Consider the following 26,895-nt stretch of genomic DNA (forward strand, 5'->3'; position numbering starts at 1 on the left):
TTGGAGTCGCAAGTTTGAATCCATGATGTGCTGAGTGACTCCGGCCAGGTCTCCTAAGCAACCAAATTGGCCCAGTTGCTAGGGAGGGTAGAGTCACATGTGATAACCTCCTCGTGGTCGCTATAATGTGGTTCTCACTCTCGGTGGGGCGTGTGGTGAGTTGTGCGTGGATGCCGCAGAGAATAGCGTGAAGCCTCCATGCGTGCTATATATATATATATATATAATCAAGCTTTTGACACTTTTGACAAACATTCATTGATGCTCAAGAAGACAACACACTACTATATGCATACTATATTTTATGTAAATTCACTGGCGTTCAAAAGTTTGGGGTCACTTGACTGAAATGTTTCTCATGATCTTAAAAATCTTTTGATCTGAAGGCATATGCTTAAATGTTTTAAATTAGTTTTGTAGACAAAAAATATAATTGTGCCAACATATTAATTTATTTAATTACCAAACTAAAATTTTATAAAAAAATAAAATAAAAAAATTAGTTTTTGAAATGGATGACTTGGACCGAATAATAAAGAAAAGCAGCTAATAAGTGCCCAACATAGATGGGAACTCCTTCGTTACTGTTTAAAAAGCATCCCATGGTGAAACCTCAAGAAGCTGGTTGAGAAAATGTCAAGAGTATGTTTCTGCAAATTCTAAGCAAAGGGTGGCTACTCTGAAGATGCTAATATATAACATATTTTTTATTTATTTTGGATTTTTTTTAGTCACAACATAATTCCATTTCTGTTATTCCATAGTTTTGATGACTTCACTATTATTCTAAAATGTGAAGAAAAAATAATAATAAAGAATGAGTAAGTGACCCCAAAATTTTGAACTGCAGTATATCTGTAATGTAGATTCTGAAGGGCAGTACTAAATAAATACTAAAATATTTGATCTCTTATATTTGTTTAAATTATAAAAGAGGGTGAACATTTATGAGACAAAAGGGAATGCAAACGTATCTTCTCAGCTGTATATACTGTTTATTAAACCTTTGATGAATGGGTTATTAGCTGACTTCCTTTTCTTTGGCTCTCTATCTTGTTTCTGAACAGCAATCTAAATCAAGAGCAACAAGAAATTGTGAGAAGCGTTGATGGACTAAGAAATATTAACAGACCTATTTTCATTCATCACAACAGAGTGGAAAAAACACTAAACATTAATTATGGAAATGGATCATGGTGTTAACTTAGCTAAGAATAGATTTAGCCAAAGGCTGTAGGTGACCTGGCAATACCACACTCCAAACATTACACCAACACCTTTCAAATGTATATTTGTGTGCTCAGGCATGTTAATGTTAGACTTGATGCTGATAGAGTGTCATTGAACACCACATTGATGCATCATGGAAGAGCAGAGTAAACAAACCTTTGATTGATAGGGATAGTTTATTTGTCAATAAGTAGAGGTTACAAGGGAAGGTAACTTTCAGGACATCAACTACAGGCAAAATCCATATTCGTACGGGATTAGTTTTACATGGGGACGTGGGGTAATTTAATTACTAGAGCTTCTCAGTAATTTTAATCTCGTGTGAATCGGTCATGTCAGTAATGTAAAAATAACCCCTGGTAATTTTTATCCCATGCGAATTGACAAGTTGCTAAAAAGCCTGTAAATCTGCACTTTCTGGCCCTTAAATTATTGCTGTTTCTTATGTTCTCAGATTGTCTGAAGTGGATGTTGGTCAAGAGAAGATGCCAGAAAATATAAGACGAACCCTAACCCTAAAATTAGAAAAGTACACATGCACATAATCTTTTATGATTTGCATAATCAGCACATTATACACTTTCGAATAGTTCAGTTACGCGTGACAACAGTGAGTAAATGCTGTAGACACACCCATCTTGGACACCACTTATCCATTGCAAATCAATGGTAAACAATACAGAAGTCCGCAGTAATAATTACTTTACGGACATGTGTCCGGAAAACATCCATAAAATGTCCGACTAGGGCTATAGTCTCCCTTGAATAAACAGGTGTAAGTGCCTTGCTGAAGGGCACAGTGTTGACGGGGATTGTCTAGCTCATGGATTGTTCAAATAAGACAAAAATATGCACAAGTTCACAAACAGTATGTGTTAGAGATTGTGGATGGTCCGTGGTTTGGCCATGTTTGATTACATTTTATTTGTTCTGTAATGTAGAGTAGTTAAAATATTCTACCTGGTCTCATAGCAACATTTTTGCAAGTTGATTTTCACATTGCTCGTTGTGCATATTGCGGCAGTTCCTTGGTGAAATTCTTCTTCTGTAGTGCTTGTAAGCTTGTTCGAGTGCAGTCAGTAGCTCAACACCTGCGTGAAGTTGGCCCCCCACCCAACGCAAAATGTTGGCAAAATAGTCTCAATTGTTTGTGCTCTGTTTGTGTTGTAAAATTTTTCGTTTGTGCTGCTTCGGTCTTTTAGATATTAAAAGAATATTTATAGGTCATTCTGAGGTCACTCAGCACCCCACATGCTCCAAATTCACCCCAAATAGTCTCGTTTGTTTGTGCTTCGTTTGTGCTAGTTTGTGCCGGTAAAAGTTTAGTTTGTGCTGCTTCGGTTTTTAAAATATTAGACATTGAATTATAGGCGATGACGTCACCAGCCCCCCCACATGCTCCAAATTCACCCAAAATAAGCTCAATCATTTGTGCTTCGTTTGTGCTGGTTTGTGCCGGTAAAAGTTTAATTTGTGCTGCTTCGGTTTTTAAAGTATTAGACATTGAATTATAGACGATGACGTAACCAGCCCCCCTATTTTGGGGAGGTGGGGCTGAGTGAATTTGGAACATGTGGGGGGGGGGGGGGGGCTGAGTGACCTCAGAATGACCTATAAATATTCTTTTAATATTTAAAAAACCGAAGCAGCACAAACAGAGCACAAACGATTGAGACTATTTTGCTGACGTTTTGCATTGGGTGGGGGGCCAACTTCATGCAGGTTAGCTCAACTGATAGAGCATTGCACTTGTGATGCAAAGGAGTCAAAAAAGTGTCATAGAAGAACCACAAAGTGACATGGTTGCTTCAGCAGTTGCATTTTTTATCTCACATTTGCTTTTTACAACACTACCAGTTAGGTTGAGATTTAGGATATTGGGTAAAGACGTAGGTTTTGTTGATTTAAAACTCGAGAGAGCATTAACCTTAATTTCAACTGTTTGGGAGAAAATTTAACTTGCTTTTAATGCGACTCAGTAGACATTTCACCTTGGAACTGCCGCGATACTTGTAAGGAGACATGTAATGTCTTCTTGCAAAAATCTTTGAGATCAGACTCGGACTATTGCCTATTTAAATGATCTAATTTGACTCCAACTGAAATGACTGTGATGCCCTGGTCCTTACATAAACTTAATGGTTGACCCAGCTTCAACTTTTTTCTTTTTTGCACTGAGTGCACTTGTGTGGGTTACACTGAGGACAGCCCAGAGACAAAGCAGAGTGGTGGTGGCTTTTTAGGAAATGGAATCATTGCTATATTGGTACAAACAATAAAAGATTTGAATTTCGAGGGGAACTTTAAAATAGCACAAACCAGATTGTTAATGGTGTACTTCAAGGATAAGAGTGACACTTTATCTCAGTATATCAGCAGAACCCACAGATTAATTAACTATGAAGATATTCAAGAAGAAGAAAGAAAAACAAGGATAAGAGTGAAGCTTAATCTGTCATTCCTATTACAGTCTTTTTTCTTTTTTTTTTTTTTTTAAGTCAGTCATCTCTGCTCACTACAGAACAGATGTCCATTGTCTTTGAATAAATTGTCAACCCACTCATAAATTTAACTTGAAATTCAACAGTTAGCCTCTTGAACTTATTTACTCATTAGCTGCTGTGTGTAAAACTTGTGTGACTATACGCTCACTGAGCACTTTATTAGGAACACCTGTACACCTACTTATTTATGTGATTATCTAATCAGCCAATCATGTGGCAGCAGTGCAATTCATAAAATTACACATACGGGTCAGGAGCTTCAGTTAATATTCACATCAACCATCAGAATGGGGAAAAATGTGATCTCAGTGATTTCAACAGTGGCATGATTGTTGGTGCCAGAAGGGCTGGTATGAGTATTCCTGTAACTGCTGATCTCCTGGGATTTTCACGCACAACAGTCTCTAGAGTTAACTCAGAATGGTGCCAAAAACAAAAACATCCAGTGAGAGGCAGTTCTGTGAACAGAAATGCCTTGTTAATGAGAGGTCAACGGAGAATGGCCAGATTGGTTCGAGCTGACAGAAAGGCTACAGTAACTTGGATAACCCCTCTGTACAACTGAAGTGAGCAGAATAGCATCTCAGAATGCACAACATGTCGAACCTTGAGCCAAATGGGCTACAATAGCAGAAGACCACATTGGGTTCAACTTCTGTCATACAAGAACAGAAAGCTGAGGCTGCAGTGGGCACAGCCTCACCAAAACTGGACAGTTGAAGACTGGAAAAACGTAGCCTGGTTTGATGAATCTGGATTTGGATCTGGATACAATAGCAGAAGACCACATCGGGCACTTTATCAGGACTGTAGTGTTCCTAACAAAGTGCTCAAGTGAGTGTATTTCATAACTCTGCATTTTATGTTTAGTGTTCACATCATGTACTGTGAACCTTGAATCGACCACAGTTCTGCTTGATCGCTCTAAATGACAGTCTATGATGGCAATTGCCGTCTATATTTTGGTGCCTTTAATCTTTGCTACACAGCAGATTTGCTTTGCTGCCATGGTGATACTCTAGCGACAGCAACAGTGACAGACAGCTTGCTCTTATCACTCAGAATGCAGTGACAGAGAGTGGGATTCTGGGATATATCTCAGACACAGGCTTGCTTTTAGACCCTTTCAGTTAGAAGTGAAATCAGGTCTACGCTAGTATTAGTGCTCATGCTATAATTAAGCTGTGAGTGTTTACTCAGCCTGAGGTCATTTCACACTCAGCTCTCACTATTCTAACCCCTACAGATACATAGTTCTATCTCTCTTTCTCACAATCTGTTTTTTTTTCTGTATCACCTTAATGAGGTGAAGCAAATGTCCCAGCAAACCTCTTGCCACTGAAAAAGTGATTGTTCTGTTGCTCCCTCCAGTGTGGTTACAGGACAGTTTGGGCTGCAGTGAATAGACTATGGCAAATATCCACATATTTAAGGGTTATATGCCTTGATGGAGTGGTGGCCTTGTGGTGATTGTGAGTAGGAATGCAGTGATACAAAATTTCTGTGCCAATACTGATATCCAATTTAGAAAAATATCTACCAATACTTGTACCAATAGTTTAGTGGTTTTGTATTTTAATGCTCCCTTATTTCAAATCACTTATAATTAATTACTAGGACTGTCGATTTAACATGTTAAGTCAGTGTGATTAATTATATAAAAAATAGCAAATGAATCATGTCCCCAGACCATCATATGGAAGATTCCTACCATCGGAGCAATTCAAGCTTGAAGTACCACCTGCTTTCTGCAGGGGGCAGTAAGCAAAACTCCAGCCATTTAGGCAACCTGCAGTTGTACAGAGAAACCAAACTCAGGCTTGCTTGACACTAGAGCACAAGATGAGAACACGTTCTTGCGTTCAAACACAGCTGTACTGAACCCAATTCCGAATGCCGGAGTCAAGTTTTTTTCCCTAAATTTCAAACTAGGTTTTACTTGACACAGCAACCTAAAAACGCTGTGTCTATGATGCGACGCAACCACAGTGAGATGCTCAAAGCATCCGTCTGACGCATGTGTACAATGGCGCGTCAGTTTTAATAATATGGAAGTAAACAATATATTGCTTTCTAAAGTCACTTTTTGTATTGTCTTATCAATACTGCAATAATGTAATGCATTTTAATTATCTGAATTATTATTTTTACAATATATATATATTATATTTATAATTATTTAAATATAACTATTTATAATTATTTAATCATAATATATTTATTATTATTTGAGGGTCTTTCTCAGCAATTTTTTATATACTGTATGTGATTAATTGCAATTAATTTGATTAATCTGCATTTTTATTTTATTCACATTAACATTTTTAACTCACATTAGTAGAATTCTGAATAGCCTCCAGTTAGGCTAACATTAAATTGCAAAGATTTCTTCATTTTTTATTTTTTATTTTTTTATGCTCTTAACTCAATTACTTTAATAACATTAATTGAGTTCTGAATGAATTTTGTCCCTTTTTAGCCTCTGCTTTTGCTTTAACAAATATATTCCGTGCTGTGTCGAGCTTGAAGGAGAGTAATCAAATTAGTTCTGTTAAATTTTAATGGTAGTTCCATCTTGTGAAATTCTAGCAGTGCAAAGCTTACAAATACATTTTGCTGTGATTATCACCCAACTCAAAGTTATTCCATACAAGAGACATCTTTCACACACATCACAAGTTGAAAGCTAATTGTCTAATGCATTTTTCTGCCAGTTTTGACAGGAAATACATCGGCCCTGATCATTGCCTTTTTTTAAATGATTAATCAGCGATAGATCAGTGCATCTCTAATTGTGAGTACTCTGACACATTGAGCTGTGATGCTCATGAGAGACCTGGGTTTGAGTCTGGCTTCGTGTTCCCATGGGTCGTCTCTCTACTACTATGTCTATCAATAAAAAATGGCAAAAAATGTTATGTGCCCATTGAATCAAACCTGTCATTTTGTATCCTTGTTTGTGCGCATATGTCCCTCATTTTTTGTCTAACTGCCCCTCCTTTCTCTCTCTCTCTCTCTCTCTCTGCTCTACCTCCCTCTCTTTTTCTCCCCTTGTGTAGGTGGGAAACCCTCATGTGGAGCTCACTCTCTCTGAGCTGCAGGAGATGGCCACTCGTCAGCAACAGCAAATTGAGGCCCAGCAACAGATGCTCGTCGCTAAGGTAACACGCTCAGATGTGCCCTTTGATGGTGATCTTTTTTCAGATCTTTATTTGTGTTTAAACCAGAGGCAAATATTTTTCCTGTGTATATTCCAGTGAAAATTTTCTGTTGAAACAAACATGAATAATACACTGTTCTAAGGAGTGTTCGAGTGATTTTGTTGCTTTTGTGGATGTTGAGCGTAAGTATTTTGCAGTTGTTGCTTGAAAAAACAGTGACCATTTATTTTGACAGTATGGTGGTGTTTACCAACTATTGGCAAAAAGATTGTATTTATATATATATATCTACATTTATCTTGGCTAGAACCAAATTTTCTTAGAGATAGCAGGACAGAATATGGAATTACTCTGGCTGTATGTTTTTTTTTTTTATAGTGGTCATTTATAGTTTTTGTTTTCACAGTTTAAGCCCAATTTAAGTGTCCATATATTTAAGTGTATTTATTCAAAATGCTACAGCTTGTCAGCTAAATCTCAGACTTTGTTTGGAAGCTCTTTATTGGTCTTGTTCATTTGCAATAGTGTCATTAAATTTTTTAAGTAACTGACCTCATCTCTGTGTTTCCCTCAGTGCCATGTATTGGTCATTACAGTAGTCTGTTCTAACCGTTATAGGGATGTTAGTCATGGGAACCGCAGGCTGAGGCGGGAAACCGAACCTCTCAGTCAAAAAAGCAATTATGTAGCAAACAACAGGCAGGCATTTCTCATTCGCAGTAGCTAAATAGCTTTGTTTCCTCATTCAACATGGAATGAAGTGTGGAATCTGGAATCTGCTTACAGACACCGTTCTAAAATCAGACTCACTCGCACTCTAGGTTTTTAGGTTATGACGAACACTGATCTCAGGCCTGTTATTATCGCTGTTAGTCAATGTACTGTGATGACACTGAGCCTCCAGTCATTGAAAGTCCACCATGTGCTATTTTTAGTTTTTTCACTCAGGGAGACATTGATTGGTTGTTTCCTGCAGATTGAGAGAAATGACGAAAAAGAAACCCCATGATTTAGTGTTTGCTACAGAATTCTATTCAGTACTATTTTGATAACATGTTATTGTTTTTATGATTAAAATGGATAGTTCACCCAAAAATGGCAATTCTCTCATCATTTGCTCACCCTCATGCCATCCCAGATGTATATGACTTCCTTTCTTCAGCAGAACATATTTGAAGAAAAATAGAAAAATATCTCAGCTCAGTAGGTCCTTATAATGGATGTGGATGGTAACGCGATTTTTGATGCTCCAAAAAGCACAGACAATCAGCATTAACATCATCCATATGACTCCAGTGGTTAAATGAATGTCTTTTAAAGCAATACTTTCGTTTTTGTTGTGAAAAAGATCAATATTTAAGTACTTTTTAGCTATAAATCATCATGTCCGGTAAGCAGCAGTATGCGTGTTCATGAGAGGGCTGAGGTCACAAGGTCTTTCCAGCGATGGTATGGCAACATTCCATTCATTGCAGCAGACATGCTTTACCTCTGTTGGCATTGCCTGGCGTTGCCTACATGTGCACCATCACGTCTCCTGAGCTGTCTGTCTCTCTGAGGCTTGTCTGTCCGGCCACCTCCATCTCCCTGTGCTCCTGGTCAGAGTACTCGGGTTCAAATAAATATGGATGTGCAAAAACTTGTATCTTCTCTTCTCCTCTTAAATCGAAATCTTATGACATCTTTTGGGGCTTTTCCACTGCACGGTACGGCTCGACTCTGCTCGCTTTTTGGGGTTTTCCACTGTGGATAGTACCTGGTACCTGGTACTTTTTTAGTACCACCTCGGTCAAGGTTTCAAGCGAGCCGAGCCGATACTAAATGTGATATCAAAACCCTGCAGATCACTGATTGGTCAGAGAACATGCCAACGGCAATAAGTTACATGAGAGACTGCGTGACCTCAGCCTTCTTGTGAATGTGCATACCGCTGCTTAGTGGAAGCAATTATTTATAGTTAAAAAGTACTTTAATATTGATCTTTTTCACACCAAAAGCGATCGTATGTAAGACATTCATTTAACCACTGGAGCAATATGGATGATGTTAATGCTGATTGTCTGTGCTTTTTGGAGCATCAAAAATCATGTTACCATCCACATCCATTATAAGGACCTACTGAGCTGAGATATTTTTCTATTTTTCTTCAAATTTGTTCTGCTGAAGGAAGGAAGTCATATACATCTGGGATGGCATGAGGGTGAGTAAATTATGAGAGAATTTTTTGGGTGAATTATCCCTTTAATTTATACTTAAGTTTTAAAATTGAATTTGAAATATCATTTATTACAAACAACTCTGTTGCGAATGTATACCTTTTTGCAACATGTTGTCATATTAGCAACCATTCAGTGATGACTAGAGCTGTCAAAATTAACACGTTAATGCATGTGATTAATTTAAAAAGTTTAACTCGTTAATTTTTCTTAATCGTGAAACACATTTACAGTTAATACAGCATAAACCAACATAAACACTGGCTGGAAGGGCAGAACATTTGCGATGTCTCCACCCTGAGTCATTACACTGATACACAACAGTGATTCAGTGTCAGTGATAAAGTGATGGGGAAAGGAGCTCTTAATGCAATTTGTTGTACAAAACAAGCCTGGATGGAACTTGTGACAGAATTCAAGTATTTTTCAGCCTAAGTAATGCACATTTTAATTACCACAGAAGCACGTCAAGTTTTAACTATAACCAAAATGAAGAATGAGACATTTTTTTCTGCAAGCACTTTTCATGTGGAGTTCAAAGCGAATCAAGAACGTGGCTTCACAATTGCTGTAACAAAGAAGATAGCAGCAGTCTTCCAGCTGATTAATATTGTGGAGGATGAGAGTTTAAGAGATTTAATGCCCATTGCAATGAATATGCAACCTATGTGGAGACTATTTTTTTCAGTTTGTCAAACTCCCACTTATACATATTGTTTGGCTTAAAAGAACCAGCTGCTGTCATTTGTTCCACTAGCTATGTCGTATGATTATTTTTTAATGGAGCCAACCAAGACAACACAATAGAAAGATGTGTTGTCTTACTGTTATTTCGCAGTACCCAGTCTTTTTTTTATCACATTCAATTCAGACTGCAAACTCTCAACTCAAATCAAAATATGATTTCTTTTACCATGGCACTGTAGATTCAGTTCCATTTTCTCAATATATCAGCTCTGTAAGCAACATTTGTAACAGTCCCTTTTCCCACAAGTATAGCTACTGCTCTTGATGGCAAAAGTACATGTCTGCATGCTTGACACTGACAGTAAATCATTAGGTTGTCTGTCTTGTTAAGTGCTGCTCTGATGTAATGATAAAATCGTGTAGTGGTGTCCTGAATGCACTCCGCCCCAGGCTTAAACAGGCCTTGCTCCACTGTAACAGCAATAACCACACAGGCGTTACACTCTTCATACATGAGCCCAGTAAGATTATCTGGAAATCCGGTGGAATTAAAGCCTTTCTATGATAGTTGTTGCATGTTTCAATAAACACTTTTATTTGTGCATTTAATGCTTGTTAGTGTCCCTAACAAATGACCTAGTTCTCCCTAGTTTTATCTTAGTTTTGCATTCTAATATATATACTCTCTCTGCAGGAGCAACGCTTGCGTTATCTGAAGCAGCAAGAGCGGCGGCAACAGCAGGCTGTGTCTGAGACGGAGAAACTGCAGAGTCTGAAGGAGAGGGTGGAAAGTCAGGAAGCCAAGCTCAAGAAGATCCGTGCCATGAGGGGCCAAGTGGACTATAGCAAAGTCATCAACGGGAATCTGTGTATGTACTTGCTTAACCATTGACCTGTAGCCTGAGACTCAGCAGGCTACATTTGGTGATGGTAGTGGCACAGAAGCTTCAACTCTAAATGCAGCATTAATCTGAGTTGGTAGATTGCATTTAGCAAGTAGATAAATCGCTGGTCAACGCTGACTGTTGTGGTGTACATTTGACCTTTGCGCTGCTGTGTTAAGCCAGCTTGCTTAAAGGAATATTCCGGGTTCAGTACAAGTTAAACTCAATAAACAGCATTTGTGGCATGATTTTGATTACCGTGACACGGTATTGATTACTATTTAATGACATAAACCCTAAAACAACCATAAAAATGACAATTTAAACAACTTTACAACTCAATTAATAAACAAGTATTAACTGAAGAATTAAAGTACTTTTATAAAATTATAAGCTTCACATTTCAGCCTTTTAAACCCTCAAAATTGGCCCCATGCACTTCCATTGTAAGTGTCTCATTGTATCCTCGATTTTTGCTTTTTTTTTTTTTTTTCAAGAAAAGGAGGGACCAGTCAGAATTATATTATGCTGCAAATTCTGTCATTCTGTCATTGAGCTTAACTTGTATTGAACCCGATATATTCCTTTATTGGATGTGATTGTGAGAACTTAAATTGTGGCCTCACACAAATGCACATGTCATAAGGCCAGGAGTAGTTCTGATACAGCCTGTGAATAGTAAAGATCTTGCAGATTAGCAAGTCACTTTCTCTCTCTCTCTCTCTCTCTCTCACACACACACACACACACACACACACACACACACACACACACACACACACATGCACAACTCCAGATGCGAATGTCCAATCTTCAGTCAAGTCTGGTGTTCACATGTAGTTTTTTTTTTAAGTGTAAATATCTTGATCGATAAATTGATTTTTTCAGACCATGATGTGAAACCTCTCTCTAACTTCAAGCTCCAGTTAGCTGTTCATGCTGAGATCGCATTTAGGCTATGCATTATATTTTCATTGAACATTAAATAATAATCATATAGTGGAGAAAATATGTTAGCTCATGTAAGTCACTGTTTGCACGCAAGTTGGCATTTGTATAACTCTGCTCTTGTTTGTTAGCTGCAGAGATTGAGCACATAAGCGGGCTCTTCCAGGAGAAGCAGACAGAGCTGCAGGCCGCCGTGCTGAGGGTGGATCAGCTCAGCCAGCAGCTGGAGGACCTGAGGAGAGGCAAACTGAATGGCCTGCAGACTCTCGGTGGTCAGGTCTCTGGAACCGCTGCGCTGGAGCTCCGCAAACTCTACCAGGAACTGCAGGTACACACTGAACTCGCATCATCAGAAAACAATAATTTAAAGGAATATTCCTTTAAGCTCAAAGTTAATCTCAATCGACAGCATTTTTGGCATAATATTGATTACCACAAAAAGTAATTTCGACTCGTCCCCTCCTTTTTTTTTTTCTTTTTTTTTTTTTTTTAAAGAAGCAAAAAGCGAGGTTACAGTGAGGCACTTACAACGGAAGTGAATGGTGTACATTTTTGAAGAGTTTAAAGGCAGAAATTTGAAGCTTAACATTTTATAAAAGCATCTACATTAACTCTTCTGTTAAAACGTGTTTATTATTGAGCTATAAAGTTGTTTAAATCATCGCTTACCAGGATGACCGTTCCTCTGGCATTACGTCATGGCAATGCAGATGTAAAATTGGATATAACTTTACACTGGAAAGGTTGGAAAGCAATTTTATCACACTAAAATCTTTTTAACACGCATATTGTGTACGTCTTGTCACTATACTTTTAAAACAGTGAGTATTTTTAACATTTACGGATTGGCCCTATTTTAAGTGCCTCACTGGAACCCAGATTTTTGTTTTGTTTTTAAAGAAAAGGACGGGCAAGTCAAAATTCATTTTTGTGGTATCAACAGTATGCCACAAATGCTGTCGATTTGAGCTTAACTTGTATTGATTTATTCCTTTAAAGGGTTAGTTCACCCAAAAATGAAAATCCTCTCATGATTTACTTTAAGCCATCCCAGATATGTATGACTTTCCTTCTTCAGCAGAACTGAAGTGAAGATTTTTATAAGCACATTTCAGCTCTGTTTATCTATACAATGCAATTGAAGGGGTGTCATCAGGCTGCTGGCTGCTTGACAGTCCAAAAGACATATTTAGGCAGCATAAAAGTAAAAAAAAAAAAAATAGATAATTAAAACTTGATTAACTTAAAAAAAAACTTGCTTCCTGCCAGCAGTCAACGCATCATGTGACATAAGTGCAGTGGCACGTTCACGCGAGAAGTCAGAAGACTGCTTTGTTTACAACAGAGGAACAAACGGCACGCGAGAGTTAGGTCATTTCAAATAGCAATCCAGCGCTGGCCAGAAGCAACTTTTAAAGAAAAAAAACGTTTTAATTAGCAATTTGTTTCTTACACCAATCTATCCGTTTGCTTAAGAAGAAATGAATAGATTGACTGGAGTCATGTGGATTACTTTTATGCTGCCTAAATATGCCTTTTGGACTGTGAAACAGCCAGCAGCCGGATGGCACCCATTTACTTGCATTGTATAGACAAACAGAGCTGAAATGTGCTTAGAAAAATCTTCACTTAGGTTCTACTGAAGAAGATAAGTCATACACATCTGGGATGGCTTAAATGTAAGTAAATATGATAGAATTTTCATTTTTGGGTAAACTATTCCTTTAAGCAATAAGGTACAAAAGGCGGTGCAATATTGTCAATGTAGTCATAGCTTAAAGGCGTTGTTAGGCACGATGCATAGCCTAACACAATATAGCATGGCTTCAAGTGCCTAATTGCTTTTATAAAACAGCTACTACATTATAAAAATATTATGGATATAAATTTGCTTTGAAACTTGAATTTACCAAGCAACATTATGTTACACCCTTATAGTAGATGATATAGTCCCTGGCATTACTGAATTTTGCAATGCATAAAAAATAATGATCAGTTAAGGGTGTTGTAGAGTGATACAGTCTTTTGCAACATAGCTGTTACTGTATTGTGGATTTTAACACATCTGAAATGCTGTATTGACCAATCAGCATTCAGGGCCAGAACTAACCATTTTATTTGGTATATTTTAAGATATATTTAAAAATGTTATACTGTAAACTTGACCATACTTGACCATCTTGTTTCATAATGCAGTTTGCTGCATTTGGTTGTAGATTACAACAAAATTTCTCTATTTTTGTTATATATCATAGATAGTCAAATATTTAGTTATACATGCCATATATAAATCATGATTGTTTATTAGACTGTGTTACTGTCCTGTTTGTGTGTGAGTGCTGTGAGTTCAATTTGTTTATATATGACATTAATCGCTAATTTGTGGGTGTGTTTTCCCCCCATCAGATTCGTAACAAGCTGAATCAGGAGCAGAACAGTAAACTGCAGCAGCAGAAGGAGCTGTTGAATAAGAGGAACATGGAAGTGACACTGATGGACAAGCGTATTAATGAACTACGAGATCGACTGTACAAGAGAAAAGCTGAGGCACGTCAAAAAGAGAACCTTCCTGTAAGGCCAGGAGTGCATCACTCACTCACACTTTTTAGATTGAATTGTTTAGCAAGCTTGGTCAGAAATCACTCTGACACATCAAGATTGATATACAGTGTGTGAAACAAATTCTCCATTGGGTATATATTAGTCTAAATCTGGACCTAGTGAAAGGTACAAATCATCAACTCTGCTAAAATAAATCTAAGCTCTTTTTTATTTTTTTTATTTTTTTTATTATTATTATTTCCTTGCCCTCCCTTTCCTTTTTCCCCATCCAACAGCTGAATAGAGTAAATGGTCCTCCCTCTCCACAGCCAGCTCCCGGAAATAACGGCCGTGTGGCTGCCGTGGGACCCTACATCCAGGTCCCAGTGCCAGGGAGACAGGAGGGTTATGTAGTGCCCCCTGAACCACTCAAACCTCAGTCACTGGGGGTCAACACCCCAGCCAACCACCCCTGGTCTAAATCAGGTCAGTCCTTAAACACTGATATTTCTGCATGATAAGTCTATTTATTTGGAACATTTATTTGAAAAGACATTGTACCAAATAAATGGTACCCCTGTCCGTTTATAATTACTTTCTTTGTCTTGCATTGTTGATCAGTTTTAAAATGCAGTTTGAAAACATTTTACCCATGTTGGATGGAATATGAAGCTGCTTTGATCACTTTTGATCAATGATAGTCTGTATTTAGCTTGAGATAGTGTTGCCGTTATAGCTCCATACCCACTAGAGGGAGTGTTGTAGCAACATTTTTATGCTATCAGTAGGTCTTCCTTCATCTTGCGAAGCCAAACTTTTAATTATCAGCATAAACTCTGGTCCACTTTGCAGTTTATATCGGCCATGAACCACCCACTTAGACAAGTTAAGCGACCAACCACAGCAGCACCAGTGAGCAGTAAAGTTTTAAAGGAATAATTCACCCAAAAATGAAAATTCTCTCATAATTTACTCAATCTCATGCCATCCCAGATGTGTATGACTATTATTCTTCTGCTGAACACAAATAAAGATTTTTAGCAGAATATCTCAGCTCTGTAGGTCCACACAATGCAAGTGAATGGTGACCAAAACTTTGAAGGTCCAATAAGCACATAAAGAGAGGATAAAAGTAATCCAAATGACTCCAGTGGTTTAATCCATGTCTTCTGAAGTGATCCAATCGATTTTGGACAAGAACAGACTAAAATATAACTCCTTTTTCACTGTACATCTTGCCATTGCAGTCTCTTGACACGAACATGATTTCAAGCTCAATTACACTTCCTAGTGCTTGATGCATGCGCAGAGCGCTAGATGGCGCTAGGAAGTGTAGTAGATCTTGAATCCATGATTGTCAAGAAGACTGCTGAGAAATAATTTAGTCTGTTCTCACCCAAAACTGATCGGATAACTTCAGAAGACAGATTAAAACACTGCAGTCATATGGATTACTTTTATGCTGCCTTTATGTAATTTCTTGAGCTTCAAAGTTTGTTCACCATTCACTTGCATTGTGTGGACCTACAGAGCTGAAAAACTTTGTTTGTGTTCTGCAGAAGAAAGAAAATCATACACATCTTAGATGGCATGCAGGTGAGTAAATGATGAGAGAATTTTCATTTGTGGGTGAATTCCCTTTAAGTGTTTTGGTACTGCTTTAAAGACCACGTTTGTTTCCCTCTTACTTCCTGCTGTGGATTTTCTCTTTATTTACTGTTTATGAAGTTGATTTCTCTTTTTCTTCCCTTCTAACCTCTTGTGTAATTTCTGCTCTGTGCTGTGCATATATGTGTGTGTCTCTTTCTTTTCTCTTTGCTGTCCCTGTTCCTTGCTGTTTTCATATTTGTGTGAGGGGGGGGATTAGATGGAGTGAGAAAGCCTCCCGGCCCCTGGAAGGTCTCTGATTTAGACATCATAGCGGACCCGATTGCTCCGGCCCCTTCAGAGCCCCGGCCAGGCCCTGGGGCTCCACCCCCAGTCACCTGCTCTACGGCAGGGTTGGACGGCGCCTCTCGTGAGTGGGAAGGTGTCTGATGAAGGGCAGGAGGAATGGCCTCTGAACCTTAATCACTGTAGTGAGCAGGATCAAAGCAGTCTGACAGAATCCCAGTGATTTGTTACAGCCATAAGGATGTTTACACACATTTTATCTATTGGACGAAATTTTCCAAATGGATGACATTCTCTCAAATGCCTTTGTATTTTACAGATGGAAGAGGTCTATGCGGGATTTTGGGGGATTCTGATAAAGTAGTTATTATCCACTTTTAAAAAGCAGTAAAAGGCAATATTCCAGACAGAATTTGGCATAAGACAGCAGTCAAAATTATAGGGTTTTTACAGGCAGCAATACCTTAATGATACTTTAGATCTCTCCTTGAGCTAAACCTGGCCAGTTAAATTCTACCTCTCTGAGTTGCTCTTTACTGCTGTGCAAAATAAGTCAAAAGCTGCTGATCCTGTATTTTGGAGTATGTGTGTATAGGATTGTGTGTGCAAGTGACAAATAAGAAACAGAATGTGATTGAGGTAGATTGTGGTAGATGGTTGATTGTGTGGAGTAAGCGTTAATGTTTATGTGTGTGTGCAGGGATGAGAAACTACCCTGATAAGGTTCACTGGGCTTTCGACCTCCTTGTCCCTGGTCCATACATTAGTCCAAATTCTTCAGCAGGACTTTATCATTATATTTAAACTCACTAAATTGAGCTGGTCCCATTTAATCATTCTCTAACATAGATAAACTAACTGTGTTGATTTGACACATAATATACACTCATTGCAGATGGAATTACAGCTTATTACAAAAGTCTGATGAGTGGTGGCTCTTACTAAACTAAAACTGTGCTTTTTTTTTTTTTTTTTTTTTTTTTTTTTTCACTTTTACTTGTTTGGCCTGAGGTTTTAAATAGTTAAGCTTTCTAGCTCTTTTGAGCATTTATGATATTGTGCATTTACCCATCAGAAAAACATTTCAGAGCAGCAACATCTTGAAATTTGAGGAAATCTGTTGAGCTTTTGTAAATGTAACAAGCCCAACTCCCTATTCCACCAAGTAAACTTAATTTACTTAAGCGAGTGATATACATTGAGCACTGTATTAGGACCACTATACTAATACTGGGTAGGGCCTTCCTTTGCTCTCAGTTCTTTGTGGCATGGATTCCACAAGATGTTGGAAACAATCCTTTGAGATTCTGGTCCATGTGGACATGATTGCATCATGCAGTTTCTGCAGATTTGTCAGCTGCACGTTCATGTTGCGAATCTCCCTGTTCTACCACATCCCAAATGTGTTCTATTGGATTCAGATCCGGTGACTTGGAAGGCCAGTGAAGAACAGTAAACTCATTGTCATGTTCATGAAACCAGTTTGAGATGACTTTTGCTTTGTGACATGGTGTATTTTCACTATGGACGTAGCCATTAGAAGATGGGTAAATTGTGGCCCTGAAGAGATGCACATGGTCAGCAACAATGCTCAAATAGACTGTGGCATTCAAGCGATGATTGATTGGTATTAACAGTCCCAAAGTGTGCCAAGAAAAGATCCCCCACACCATTATACCACCGCCACCAGCCTGAACTGTTGACACAAGGCAGGTTGGGTCCATGGATTCATGCTGTTGGCACCAAATTCTGACCCTACCATTTGTGTGCCTTGGTAGAAATCCAGATTCATCAAACCAGGCTACGTTTTTCCAGTCTTCAACTGTCCAGTTTTGGTGAGGCTGTGCCCACTACAGCCTCAGCTTTTTGTTCTTGGCTGACAGAAGTGCAACCCAACGTGGTCTTCTGATATTGTAGCCCATTTGGCTCAAGGTTCGACATGTTGTGCATTCTGAGATGCTATTCTGCTCACTTCAGTTGTACAGAGGGGTTATCCAAGTTATTGTAGCCTTTCTGTCAGCTCGAACCAGTCTAGCCATTCTCTGTTGACCTCTCATTAACCAGGCATTTCTGTTCACAAAGAACTGCCGCTCACTGTTTGTTTTTTGTTTTTGGCACCATTCTGAGTAAACTCTAGAGACTGTTGTGTGTGAAAATCCCAGGAGATCAGCAGTTACAGGAATACTCAAACCAGCCCGTCTGGCACCAACAATCATGCCACTTTTGATATCACTGAGATCACATTTTTCCCCATTCTGATGGTTGATGTGAACATTAACTGAAGCTCCTGACCCGTATCTGCATGATTTTATGCACTGCACTGCTGCCACACAATTGGCTGATTAGATAAGAACATGCATAAGTAGGTGTACAGCTGTTTCTAATAAAGTGCTCAGTGAGTGTACTTCATGACTCATAACTCAAGAAACAACCTAGACATCTTGATCAGTCATTTATAAGCTCCACCATACATTTACCTATGCACTGTCTGTCTAATATATTAGCAATGCAATTCACCTTTCTGCCCTAATAAATAAATAGTACATGTGAGGTGTAATGCTTCCTCTTTGCCTCTTTAGCTAATGATGCCAGTTGGCCCACCCTCAACAAGTGCAACACATCAGTCAAGCCAACTGACTGGAAGGAGTCTGTAGCAGACACAACCATTAAAACAGCATCACCTGCAGGCAGTCCCTCAGATAAGGTATGTCTAACTAACACAAACACAAATAAATTGCTCTCTATTTATTTTCCATCATAAAACTTTTTGCTTGCATTGTAAAACAATGGCTCCTTATTCATGAGCAAATGGTACGTAAATCATTTTTTCGTAAATTATCCCTTTGAATTGAGTGTGACGATATAAGAATTGTTTTTTGTACGTTTTATACTGAAATTCATTCAGCATAAGGCCTATTGTAATTAATCTGCCTTTTGCTTTTTGCCATTTTTTCCCTCTATGTTTCCTTTAGGTTCAGGACTCCAATAAATCTGGCTCAGCTCCTCCTCTCAGTAAACCCCAGCCTCCCCCATATGGAGCCCATACCAGCAACCACCCCCTCTCATCTGCCAACTCTGGTTCCACCAGCTCTTTAAATCGCCGCAAAGACATTCCTCTCCGGCCTGTGCCCAGCCTACCCAACAACCCACCACCGCCACTACCGGCCTGGCCCCGTGTTCCCCCTGCACCCACCGGCTCATCCTCTCAGCAGATCCAGCAGCGCATCTCAGTTCCCCCCAGCCCCACTTTCCAGCCCAGTCCACACTTTTTCCCCCCAGGGGAGAGACCAGACCCTCCTCTGGCTGTAGCGGTGAGGCCGTTCATCCCAGATAAGGGCTCTAGACCACAGTCACCCAGGAAAGGCCCAGCCACCATGAACTCAAGCTCCATTTACCACATGTACCTACAAAAGGCAGCCCCCAAGAGTTACCCTATGAACAACAAGCCAGCAGTCAAAGCAGGTACACTGCAGAAACAAAAAGGTTTTTTGAAGATGAAGTATGTTATTTCTGTGCCACTAGCATTATTTGCAGAATTGCAAAAATAATGACTGTAATGACAAACAGCGTTCCGAGCACTTCAACTGTTTGCTATAGAGAGCAACAGTTCCTGCCTACTTATTCAGCTGACTGGGTTCTGGAAGTATTTTTCCCATTCATTTTTCCCATAGACTTTTTATAAAATCCTTTATGGAAGAGTTGTAAGTCATGAACCAAACCAACTCGTTCCGAAGTATCACAACATCACAAACAAGTATTTGAAAATCAGACATAAAGACAAAGGTACAAGACGGTGTACTTACCGCCGTCTTTCATGAGGGCACAAACTATGATCCCATGAAGCATTGCGAATGATGTCATTGAATTAAAATAGATGAGAATATATAAAACTATTGATTTTAGGTTGTTTATTATAAGTATAGAAACAATATATTTAATGTTTATTGAAAAATATTCCAATATTTACAAATAGATAAGTAGTTTAAGGGTGAAGAGACACCGACTCGATTACGTCATTCACATTGCTTCATGTGAGTGGGTGGTCGCTCCAAGGCACGGTTCTTGGGCTTGATTGGCTGTGGTTCTCTGGTTGGTGAGTTTTTCTCTGCTTGACCATGGGTAATGTATTTGTTTACCATGAATTCTGCTGTCAAACATGATATTTAAACAATGAAGTTGAAATAACGTAGACGGATGACTTCAAGTATGGATATACCATCGATGAGCAACCTCGGAGCTTAAGGTAGGTCTGTCTTTTAAAGTTTATAAGTTATCGTTGAAAATCAGTTTGTCTATGGAAAAAATGAATGGGATTTTTACTTCCGAAACCAGACTGAATAATAATAGTCCCACCTTAAACTCACACCATTGGTTTAGCTAATGTTACAGGTCAGGATGGTCAAATAAATAGAGCAGTGTTTTGGTAGTGCCACAGTGTTTACACTTTTCAGGGGAATCAACATTTGAAGGGTTACTTGTAGTTGTCTCTGCATATTAAACTGAGATGGGATTATTTTAACAGAAAAAAATTACACGCTTTACCTTTATTTTCACAATTCAACAAAATACTGCTTACACTTGCAGTCAGTTTTCAGTTTGAAAGAGATCTGTTAACTTTGTAGATGTGGTTTATTTTATTTTGTTTTTGTGTGTGTTATTTGAGTATTTTTTTTATTCCTTCTGTTTGCAGTATACGGTAAGCCAGTCCTGCCCCCCAGCTCCACACCCCCTTCTCCCTTACCCCTTGGAGGCACTGGGGCCTTCCCCGCCCTGCAGGGTCCTGGAGGAGACATGGTGGATGGTGAGCTGGATCTTGATGGTCTAACCATAGGTGTCCCCGAGCCACCCCCACCCAATGTGGACCACATCCCACGACCTCTCAGCCCTACTAAGCTCACACCCATGGTGCACTCCCCTATGCGTTACCAGAGTGATGCTGAACTGGAGGTCTTGCGCAAGAAACTGGCCAACGCTCCTCGACCGCTTAAAAAACGAAGCTCTATTACTGAACCGGAGGGCCCCAACGGGCCCAACATCCAGAAGCTTCTGTATCAGCGTTTCAACACTCTGGCTGGAGGGATGGAGGGAGGAATGGTAGGTGTGAGTGGAGGTGGAGGAGTGACTCCATTCTATCAGCCCTCCGTAGCAGCAGGTGAAATGCTCTTTGATGCAGACAATGGGAATCCGCCCTCAGAAACACCAGCAGTACCCTCTGGAGGTGCTGATGGCATTATCCCACAAGGTGATGCCAATGATAATGAGCCCCAGCAGCAAGTAGCAGAGATGCTAACACCTTCAGCACCAGAACCCTCTGAAGACAGTAACAATAATCCTGCTGAACCTTCAGACGCCTTGCCGAGCCCTGTAGCTGAGGCCAGTACACCTGAGGAAGCAGACAACTCTCCCTCTTCCCTGCCCACGGTGGGTCTCCTACTGATTAAAACCCTTCACATTACTGTTAAAAACTAGAGATTGACCAATAGTGGATTTTGCCGATACTGATAACTAAGGTGGGGGAAAGGGTTGATGACCGATTAATCTGCAGATAGTTTTTAAAATCGATTTATTGAATGTTTGAAAAGTTTCATAGTCTCTCATTACTGTGAGTCCAAAATGAATAAATACAAAGATGTAGCTTATTGTTCAACCAAAATCCCAATAACAATCAGAAAAAATGAAGAATTGTTACATGGGACTTTTAACAATTAATAAGTCTGAAACACACCAGGAACTCTTATTTTGAAATGATTGAGACCTGGCTCTGTTACATTGCTCTATATTTAAGTAATAACCAAATTCAGCTTTTTATAACTAATATTTTAACCAGATGACAGGTTTTGTATAAACACATACATACACACACACACACACACACACATATATATATATATATATATATATATATATATATATATATATATATATATATATATATATATATACACACACACACACTACCGGTCAAAAGTTTTGAAACACTTGACTGAAATGTTTCTTATGATCTTAAAAATCTTTTGGTCTGAAGGCGTATGCTTAAATGTTTGAAATTAGTTTTGTAGACAAAAATATAATTGTGCCACCATATTAATTTATTTCATTATAAAACTAAAATGTAATAAAACATTTTTTTTAAAAAAGTGTTTGAAATTGATGACTTGGACCAAATAATAAAGAAAAGCTGCCAGTAAGTGCCCAACACAGATGGGAACTCCTTCAATACTGTTTAAAAAGCATCCCAGGGTGATACCTCAAGAAGTTGGTTGAGAAAATGTCAAGAGTACATGTCTGCAAAATCTAGGCAAAGGGTGACTACTTTGAAGATGCTAAAATATAACACAATTTTGATTTATTTTGGATTTTGTTTAGTCACAACATAATTCCCATAGTTCCATTTATGTTATTCCATAGTTTTGATGACTTTACTATTATTCTAAAATGTGAAAAAAATTATAATAAAGAACGAGTAAGTGTTTCAAAACTTTTGACCGGTAGTGTGTGTGTGTGTGTGTGTGTGTGTGTGTGTGTATATATATATATATATATATATATATATATATATATATATATAGATATATAGATGGATGGCTGGCTGGCTGGCTATGGAAAGAGTCCACTGCAAAATTATCAGTTTCTCTGCATTTTCTATTTATAGGTATGTGTTTGAGTAAAATGAACAAAACATTTTTGTTTCATTCTATAAAGTATGGACAACATTTCTCCCAAATTCCAAATAAAAATATTGTCATTTAGAGCATTTATTTGCAGAAAATGACAACTGGACAAAATAACAAAAAAGATGCAGTGTTTTCAGACCTCGAATAATGCAAAGAAAACAAGTTCATATTCATTTTGAAACAACACAATACTAATGTTTTAACTTAGGAAGAGTTCAGAAATCAATATTTGGTGGAATAACCGTGATTTTCAATCACAGTTTTCATGCGTCTTGGGTGACTTTATGCCACTCCTGGTGCACAAATTCAAGCAGCTCAGCTTTGTTTGATGGCTTGTGGCCATCTACAGTTGTGCTCAAAAGTTTGCATAACCTTGGAGAATTGGTAATATATGTACCATTTTTAAAGAAAACATGAGTGAGCAGGCAAAACACATTTCTTTTATTTCTTGTGGGATTCATATTCAACTGTAGGTTATAACAGAATGGCACAATCATAAAACAAAACATGGCAACAAAGAAAAAAATTAAATGACCCCTGTTCAAAAGTCTGCATATCCTTAGTTCTTAATACTGTGTATTGCCCCCTTTAGCATCAATGACAGCGTGCAGTCTTTTGTAATAGTTGCCTATGAGGCCCTAAATTCTTGCAGGTGGTATAGCTGCCCATTCGTCTTGGCAAAATGCCTCCAGGTCATGCAAAGTCTTTGGTCGTCTTGCATGAACCGCACATTTGAGATCTCCCCAGAGTGGCTCGATGATATTAAGGTCAGGAGACCGTGATGGCCACTCCAGAACCTTCACCTTTTTCTGCTGTAACCACTGGAGGGTCAACTTGGCCTTGTGCTTAGGGTCATTGTCGTGCTGGAAAGTCCAAGAGCGTCCCATGCGCAGCTTTCGTGCAGAAGAATACAAATTGTCTGCCAGTATTTTCTGATAACATGCTGCATCATCTTGCCATCAATTTTCACAAGATTCCTCATGCCTTTAGAGCTCACACACCCCCAAAACATCAGTGAGCCACCACCATGCTTCACAGTGGGGATGGTATTCTTTTCACTATAGGCCTTGTTGACCCCTCTCCAAACTTAGCGCTTATGGTTGTGACCATAAAGCTCTATTTTTGTCTCGTCACTCCAAATTACAGTGTGCCAGAAGCTGTGAGGCGTCAAGTTGTTGTTGGGCATATTGTAACCGGGCTTTTTTGTGGCAATGGCGCAGTAAAGGATTCTTTCTGGCAACTCGACCATGCAGCTCATTTTTGTTCAGGTATCGTCGTATTGTGCTCCTTGAAACAACCACACCGTCTTTTTCCAGAGCAGCCTGTATTTCTCCTGAGGTTACCTGCAGGTTTTTCTTTGTATCCCGAACAATTCTTCTGGCAGTTGTGGCTGAAATCTTTCTTGGTCTACCTGACCTTGGCTTGGTATCAAGAGATCCCTGAATTTTCCACTTTTTAATAAGTGATTGAACAGTACTGACTGGCATTTTCAAGGCTTTGGATATCTTTTTATATCCTTTTCCATCTTTATAAAGTTCCATTACCTTGTTACGCAGGTCTTTTGACAGTTCTTTTCTCAGTATCTAGCTTGCTCAGTGCATCCACGTGAGAGCTAACAAACTCATTGACTATTTATACACAGACTACAATTTAAAAAACCTGTGTGTGTCACCTTGTGTGTCTGTAACAAGGCCAAACATTCAAGGGTATGTAAACTTTTGATCAGGGCCATTTGGGTGATTTCTGTTGTCATTATGATATAAAAAGGAGCCAAACAACTATGTGATAATAAATGGCTTCATATGATCACTATCCTTAAATAAAAGACAGTTTTTTTGCATGATCAGTCATATTTTCAAAATCAATGCCAAAATGTCATAATTTCTGCCAGGGTATGTAAACTTTTGAGCACAACTGTATCTTCCTCTTGATCACATTCCAGAGGTTTTCAATGGGGTTCAGGTCTGGAGATTGGGCTGGCCATGATAGGATCTTTATCTGGTGGTCCTCCTTCCACACCTTGATTGACCTGGCTGTGTGGCATGGTTCATTGTCCTACTGGAAAAAAATACAATCCTCAGAGTTGGGGAACGTTGTCAGAGCAGAAGGAAGCAAGTTTTCTTCCAGGATAACCTTGTACGTGGCTTGATTCATGTGTCCTTCACAAAGACGAATCTGCCCAATTCCAGCCTTGCTGAAGCACCCCCAGATCATCACCAATCCTCCACCAAATTTCACATTGGGTGCGAGAAACTGTGGCTTGAAGGCCTCTCCAGGTCTCTGTCTAACCATTAGATGACCAGGTTGAGGTTCGGTGATGATCTGGTAAACCCCACCATAAAGAATCAAAGAAATAGCAGACTCTATAAAAAATACTGTCCTTTAATTTGTCCATAAGACATCATAAATAAACCTGTGAACTATGCATGGTAACAGAAACAATTCTTACAGTAGGTGATTTTAAAATTGAAATGTATTGTTGAATGCAGTGTACACAAGCAATGCTTTAAATAATGAGGATGATTTAAGACACAACCTCTCAAAGTTTACCTCGCTGATAGGAACTACACACAAATGCACCGCACACTGTCAGCAAGCTTGAACATTCTAAAAAGTTCCGTCTCTCAATTCATCCTTTTAAAAGCACCACAGCTAAAATATTAAACTCACTAGTTTGTTGTCGGATAACTAGTGAAACATCCTGACCCATTTGTAGGATGCGTAACTTCATATGACTTCTGTCTGCATGTTTTATACACATCATCTTTAGTAACACTTAGTCATTCAAATTCTCCCAAAAAGCAGATTTAAGTCTCTTTTTGGTTGGATATGAGTCTGATAGATTGAATTTCTCTTTTATATTTTGGAGTTTGTGTGTAGCCCCAGTTTCACATGAATTGCAAGTTTATGTTCAGTCCGTGATACCTGAGCAAGCACCATACGGACACAGTCCATATCCATAGTAACAGCTTGCTATTCACCCAGGCACAAAAACAAGAGATTTTCACATTTAGGCTTACACCGAAAAAACTTATATAACTTATAAACAGTATATATTTTTTTTGCTACATGTAAATAAAACATTTCACAATTTGTAACTGTATATTCTAAATTATTACGGTTAAATTAACCGTTAAATTTTTAATCGCGGATAGTAGTTAAATCGTATAATCACGACATCCCTAATTGGCATAGTTTACCGATTAATCAATAAAACCGATATATCGGTCTACCTCTAATAAAAACCCTCACATAAACTCCACATTAATCCACTTTGAAGAGATCCAAAAATAAAATATCTGTCATCATTTACTCACCCTCATGTTGTTCAAAACCTGTATAATTTTCTTTCTTTTTTGGAATACAAAAGGAGACATTTACTTTTTATTATGTGGAAAAAAAAGAAGAAAAGAAAGTGAAAAGTGACTGAGGCTAACAATCTGCCCAATATCTCATTTTGTGATCCACAGAAGAAACAAAAGTCAGATGGGATTTGAACAACATGAGGGTGTTTTAAATTTTCATTTTTGGGTGTTCTATCTAATCTATCCTAGTCGTCATCATATATTTGTGATCATTTGTAGTATAAAGGATCTAATGTTCCATTTCCTGAACAGGGCAAACGCACTAACCTGAAGAAGCCAAACTCAGAGCGGACAGGTCATGGCCTTAGAGTGAAGTTCAACCCACTCGCCCTGTTACTGGATGCCTCACTAGAGGGAGAGTTTGACCTAGTACAAAGGATAATCTATGAGGTATACATATTGACACATACACGCACTTAATTTCACTTTATGCTAGAAAACCTCTTACATAGTCAGCAGAATAGTTTTCCACACAGATTCATAAGACCCATTTTTGATAACCAATTTAACTTGTTTCATTCTTCTCATCCCGTAGGTTGACAATCCCAGCACCGCAAATGATGAGGGCATCACGCCCCTCCATAACGCAGTGTGTGCGGGACACCACCACATTGTCAAGTTCTTGCTGGACTTTGGTGTTAATGTGAATGCAGCAGACAGTGATGGCTGGTGAGGAGAATGTGGCATTGAGATTTGTTGGGTCAGGGATATCAGGGATTCAAAGAGACTCATGTTGTCAGTCACTGTCAAAGTAACTGATCAGTTCAACCTAACAAGAGTTGCAGAATCTCT

At 38.7% G+C, this 26,895-nt stretch overlaps 1 protein-coding gene across 8 annotated transcripts in view; it reads left to right on the forward strand.

Moving 5' to 3' along the window:
- The window catches only part of LOC127409782 (apoptosis-stimulating of p53 protein 1-like), a 110,024-nt gene that overhangs the window by 79,381 nt on the left and 3,748 nt on the right, over nt 1-26,895 (forward strand). For 2 of the 8 annotated variants that reach the window (XM_051644601.1, XM_051644595.1), the window contains 11 exons: nt 6,794-6,895; nt 10,493-10,667; nt 11,762-11,958; nt 14,037-14,201; nt 14,468-14,657; nt 16,027-16,188; nt 18,644-18,768; nt 19,037-19,526; nt 20,755-21,485; nt 26,356-26,493; nt 26,639-26,772. In XM_051644601.1, coding sequence (XP_051500561.1) covers nt 6,794-6,895; nt 10,493-10,667; nt 11,762-11,958; nt 14,037-14,201; nt 14,468-14,657; nt 16,027-16,188; nt 18,644-18,768; nt 19,037-19,526; nt 20,755-21,485; nt 26,356-26,493; nt 26,639-26,772 — 2,609 coding nt within the window. The remainder of the gene's footprint in view (nt 1-6,793; nt 6,896-10,492; nt 10,668-11,761; nt 11,959-14,036; nt 14,202-14,467; nt 14,658-16,026; nt 16,189-18,643; nt 18,769-19,036; nt 19,527-20,754; nt 21,486-26,355; nt 26,494-26,638; nt 26,773-26,895) is intronic. The other 6 variants (XM_051644597.1, XM_051644599.1, XM_051644596.1 and 3 more) reach the window with 6 other exon arrangements.

The sequence above is a fragment of the Myxocyprinus asiaticus genome, chromosome 19, assembly GCF_019703515.2.
Source record: "Myxocyprinus asiaticus isolate MX2 ecotype Aquarium Trade chromosome 19, UBuf_Myxa_2, whole genome shotgun sequence".
NCBI classification, from domain to species: domain Eukaryota; kingdom Metazoa; phylum Chordata; class Actinopteri; order Cypriniformes; family Catostomidae; genus Myxocyprinus; species Myxocyprinus asiaticus.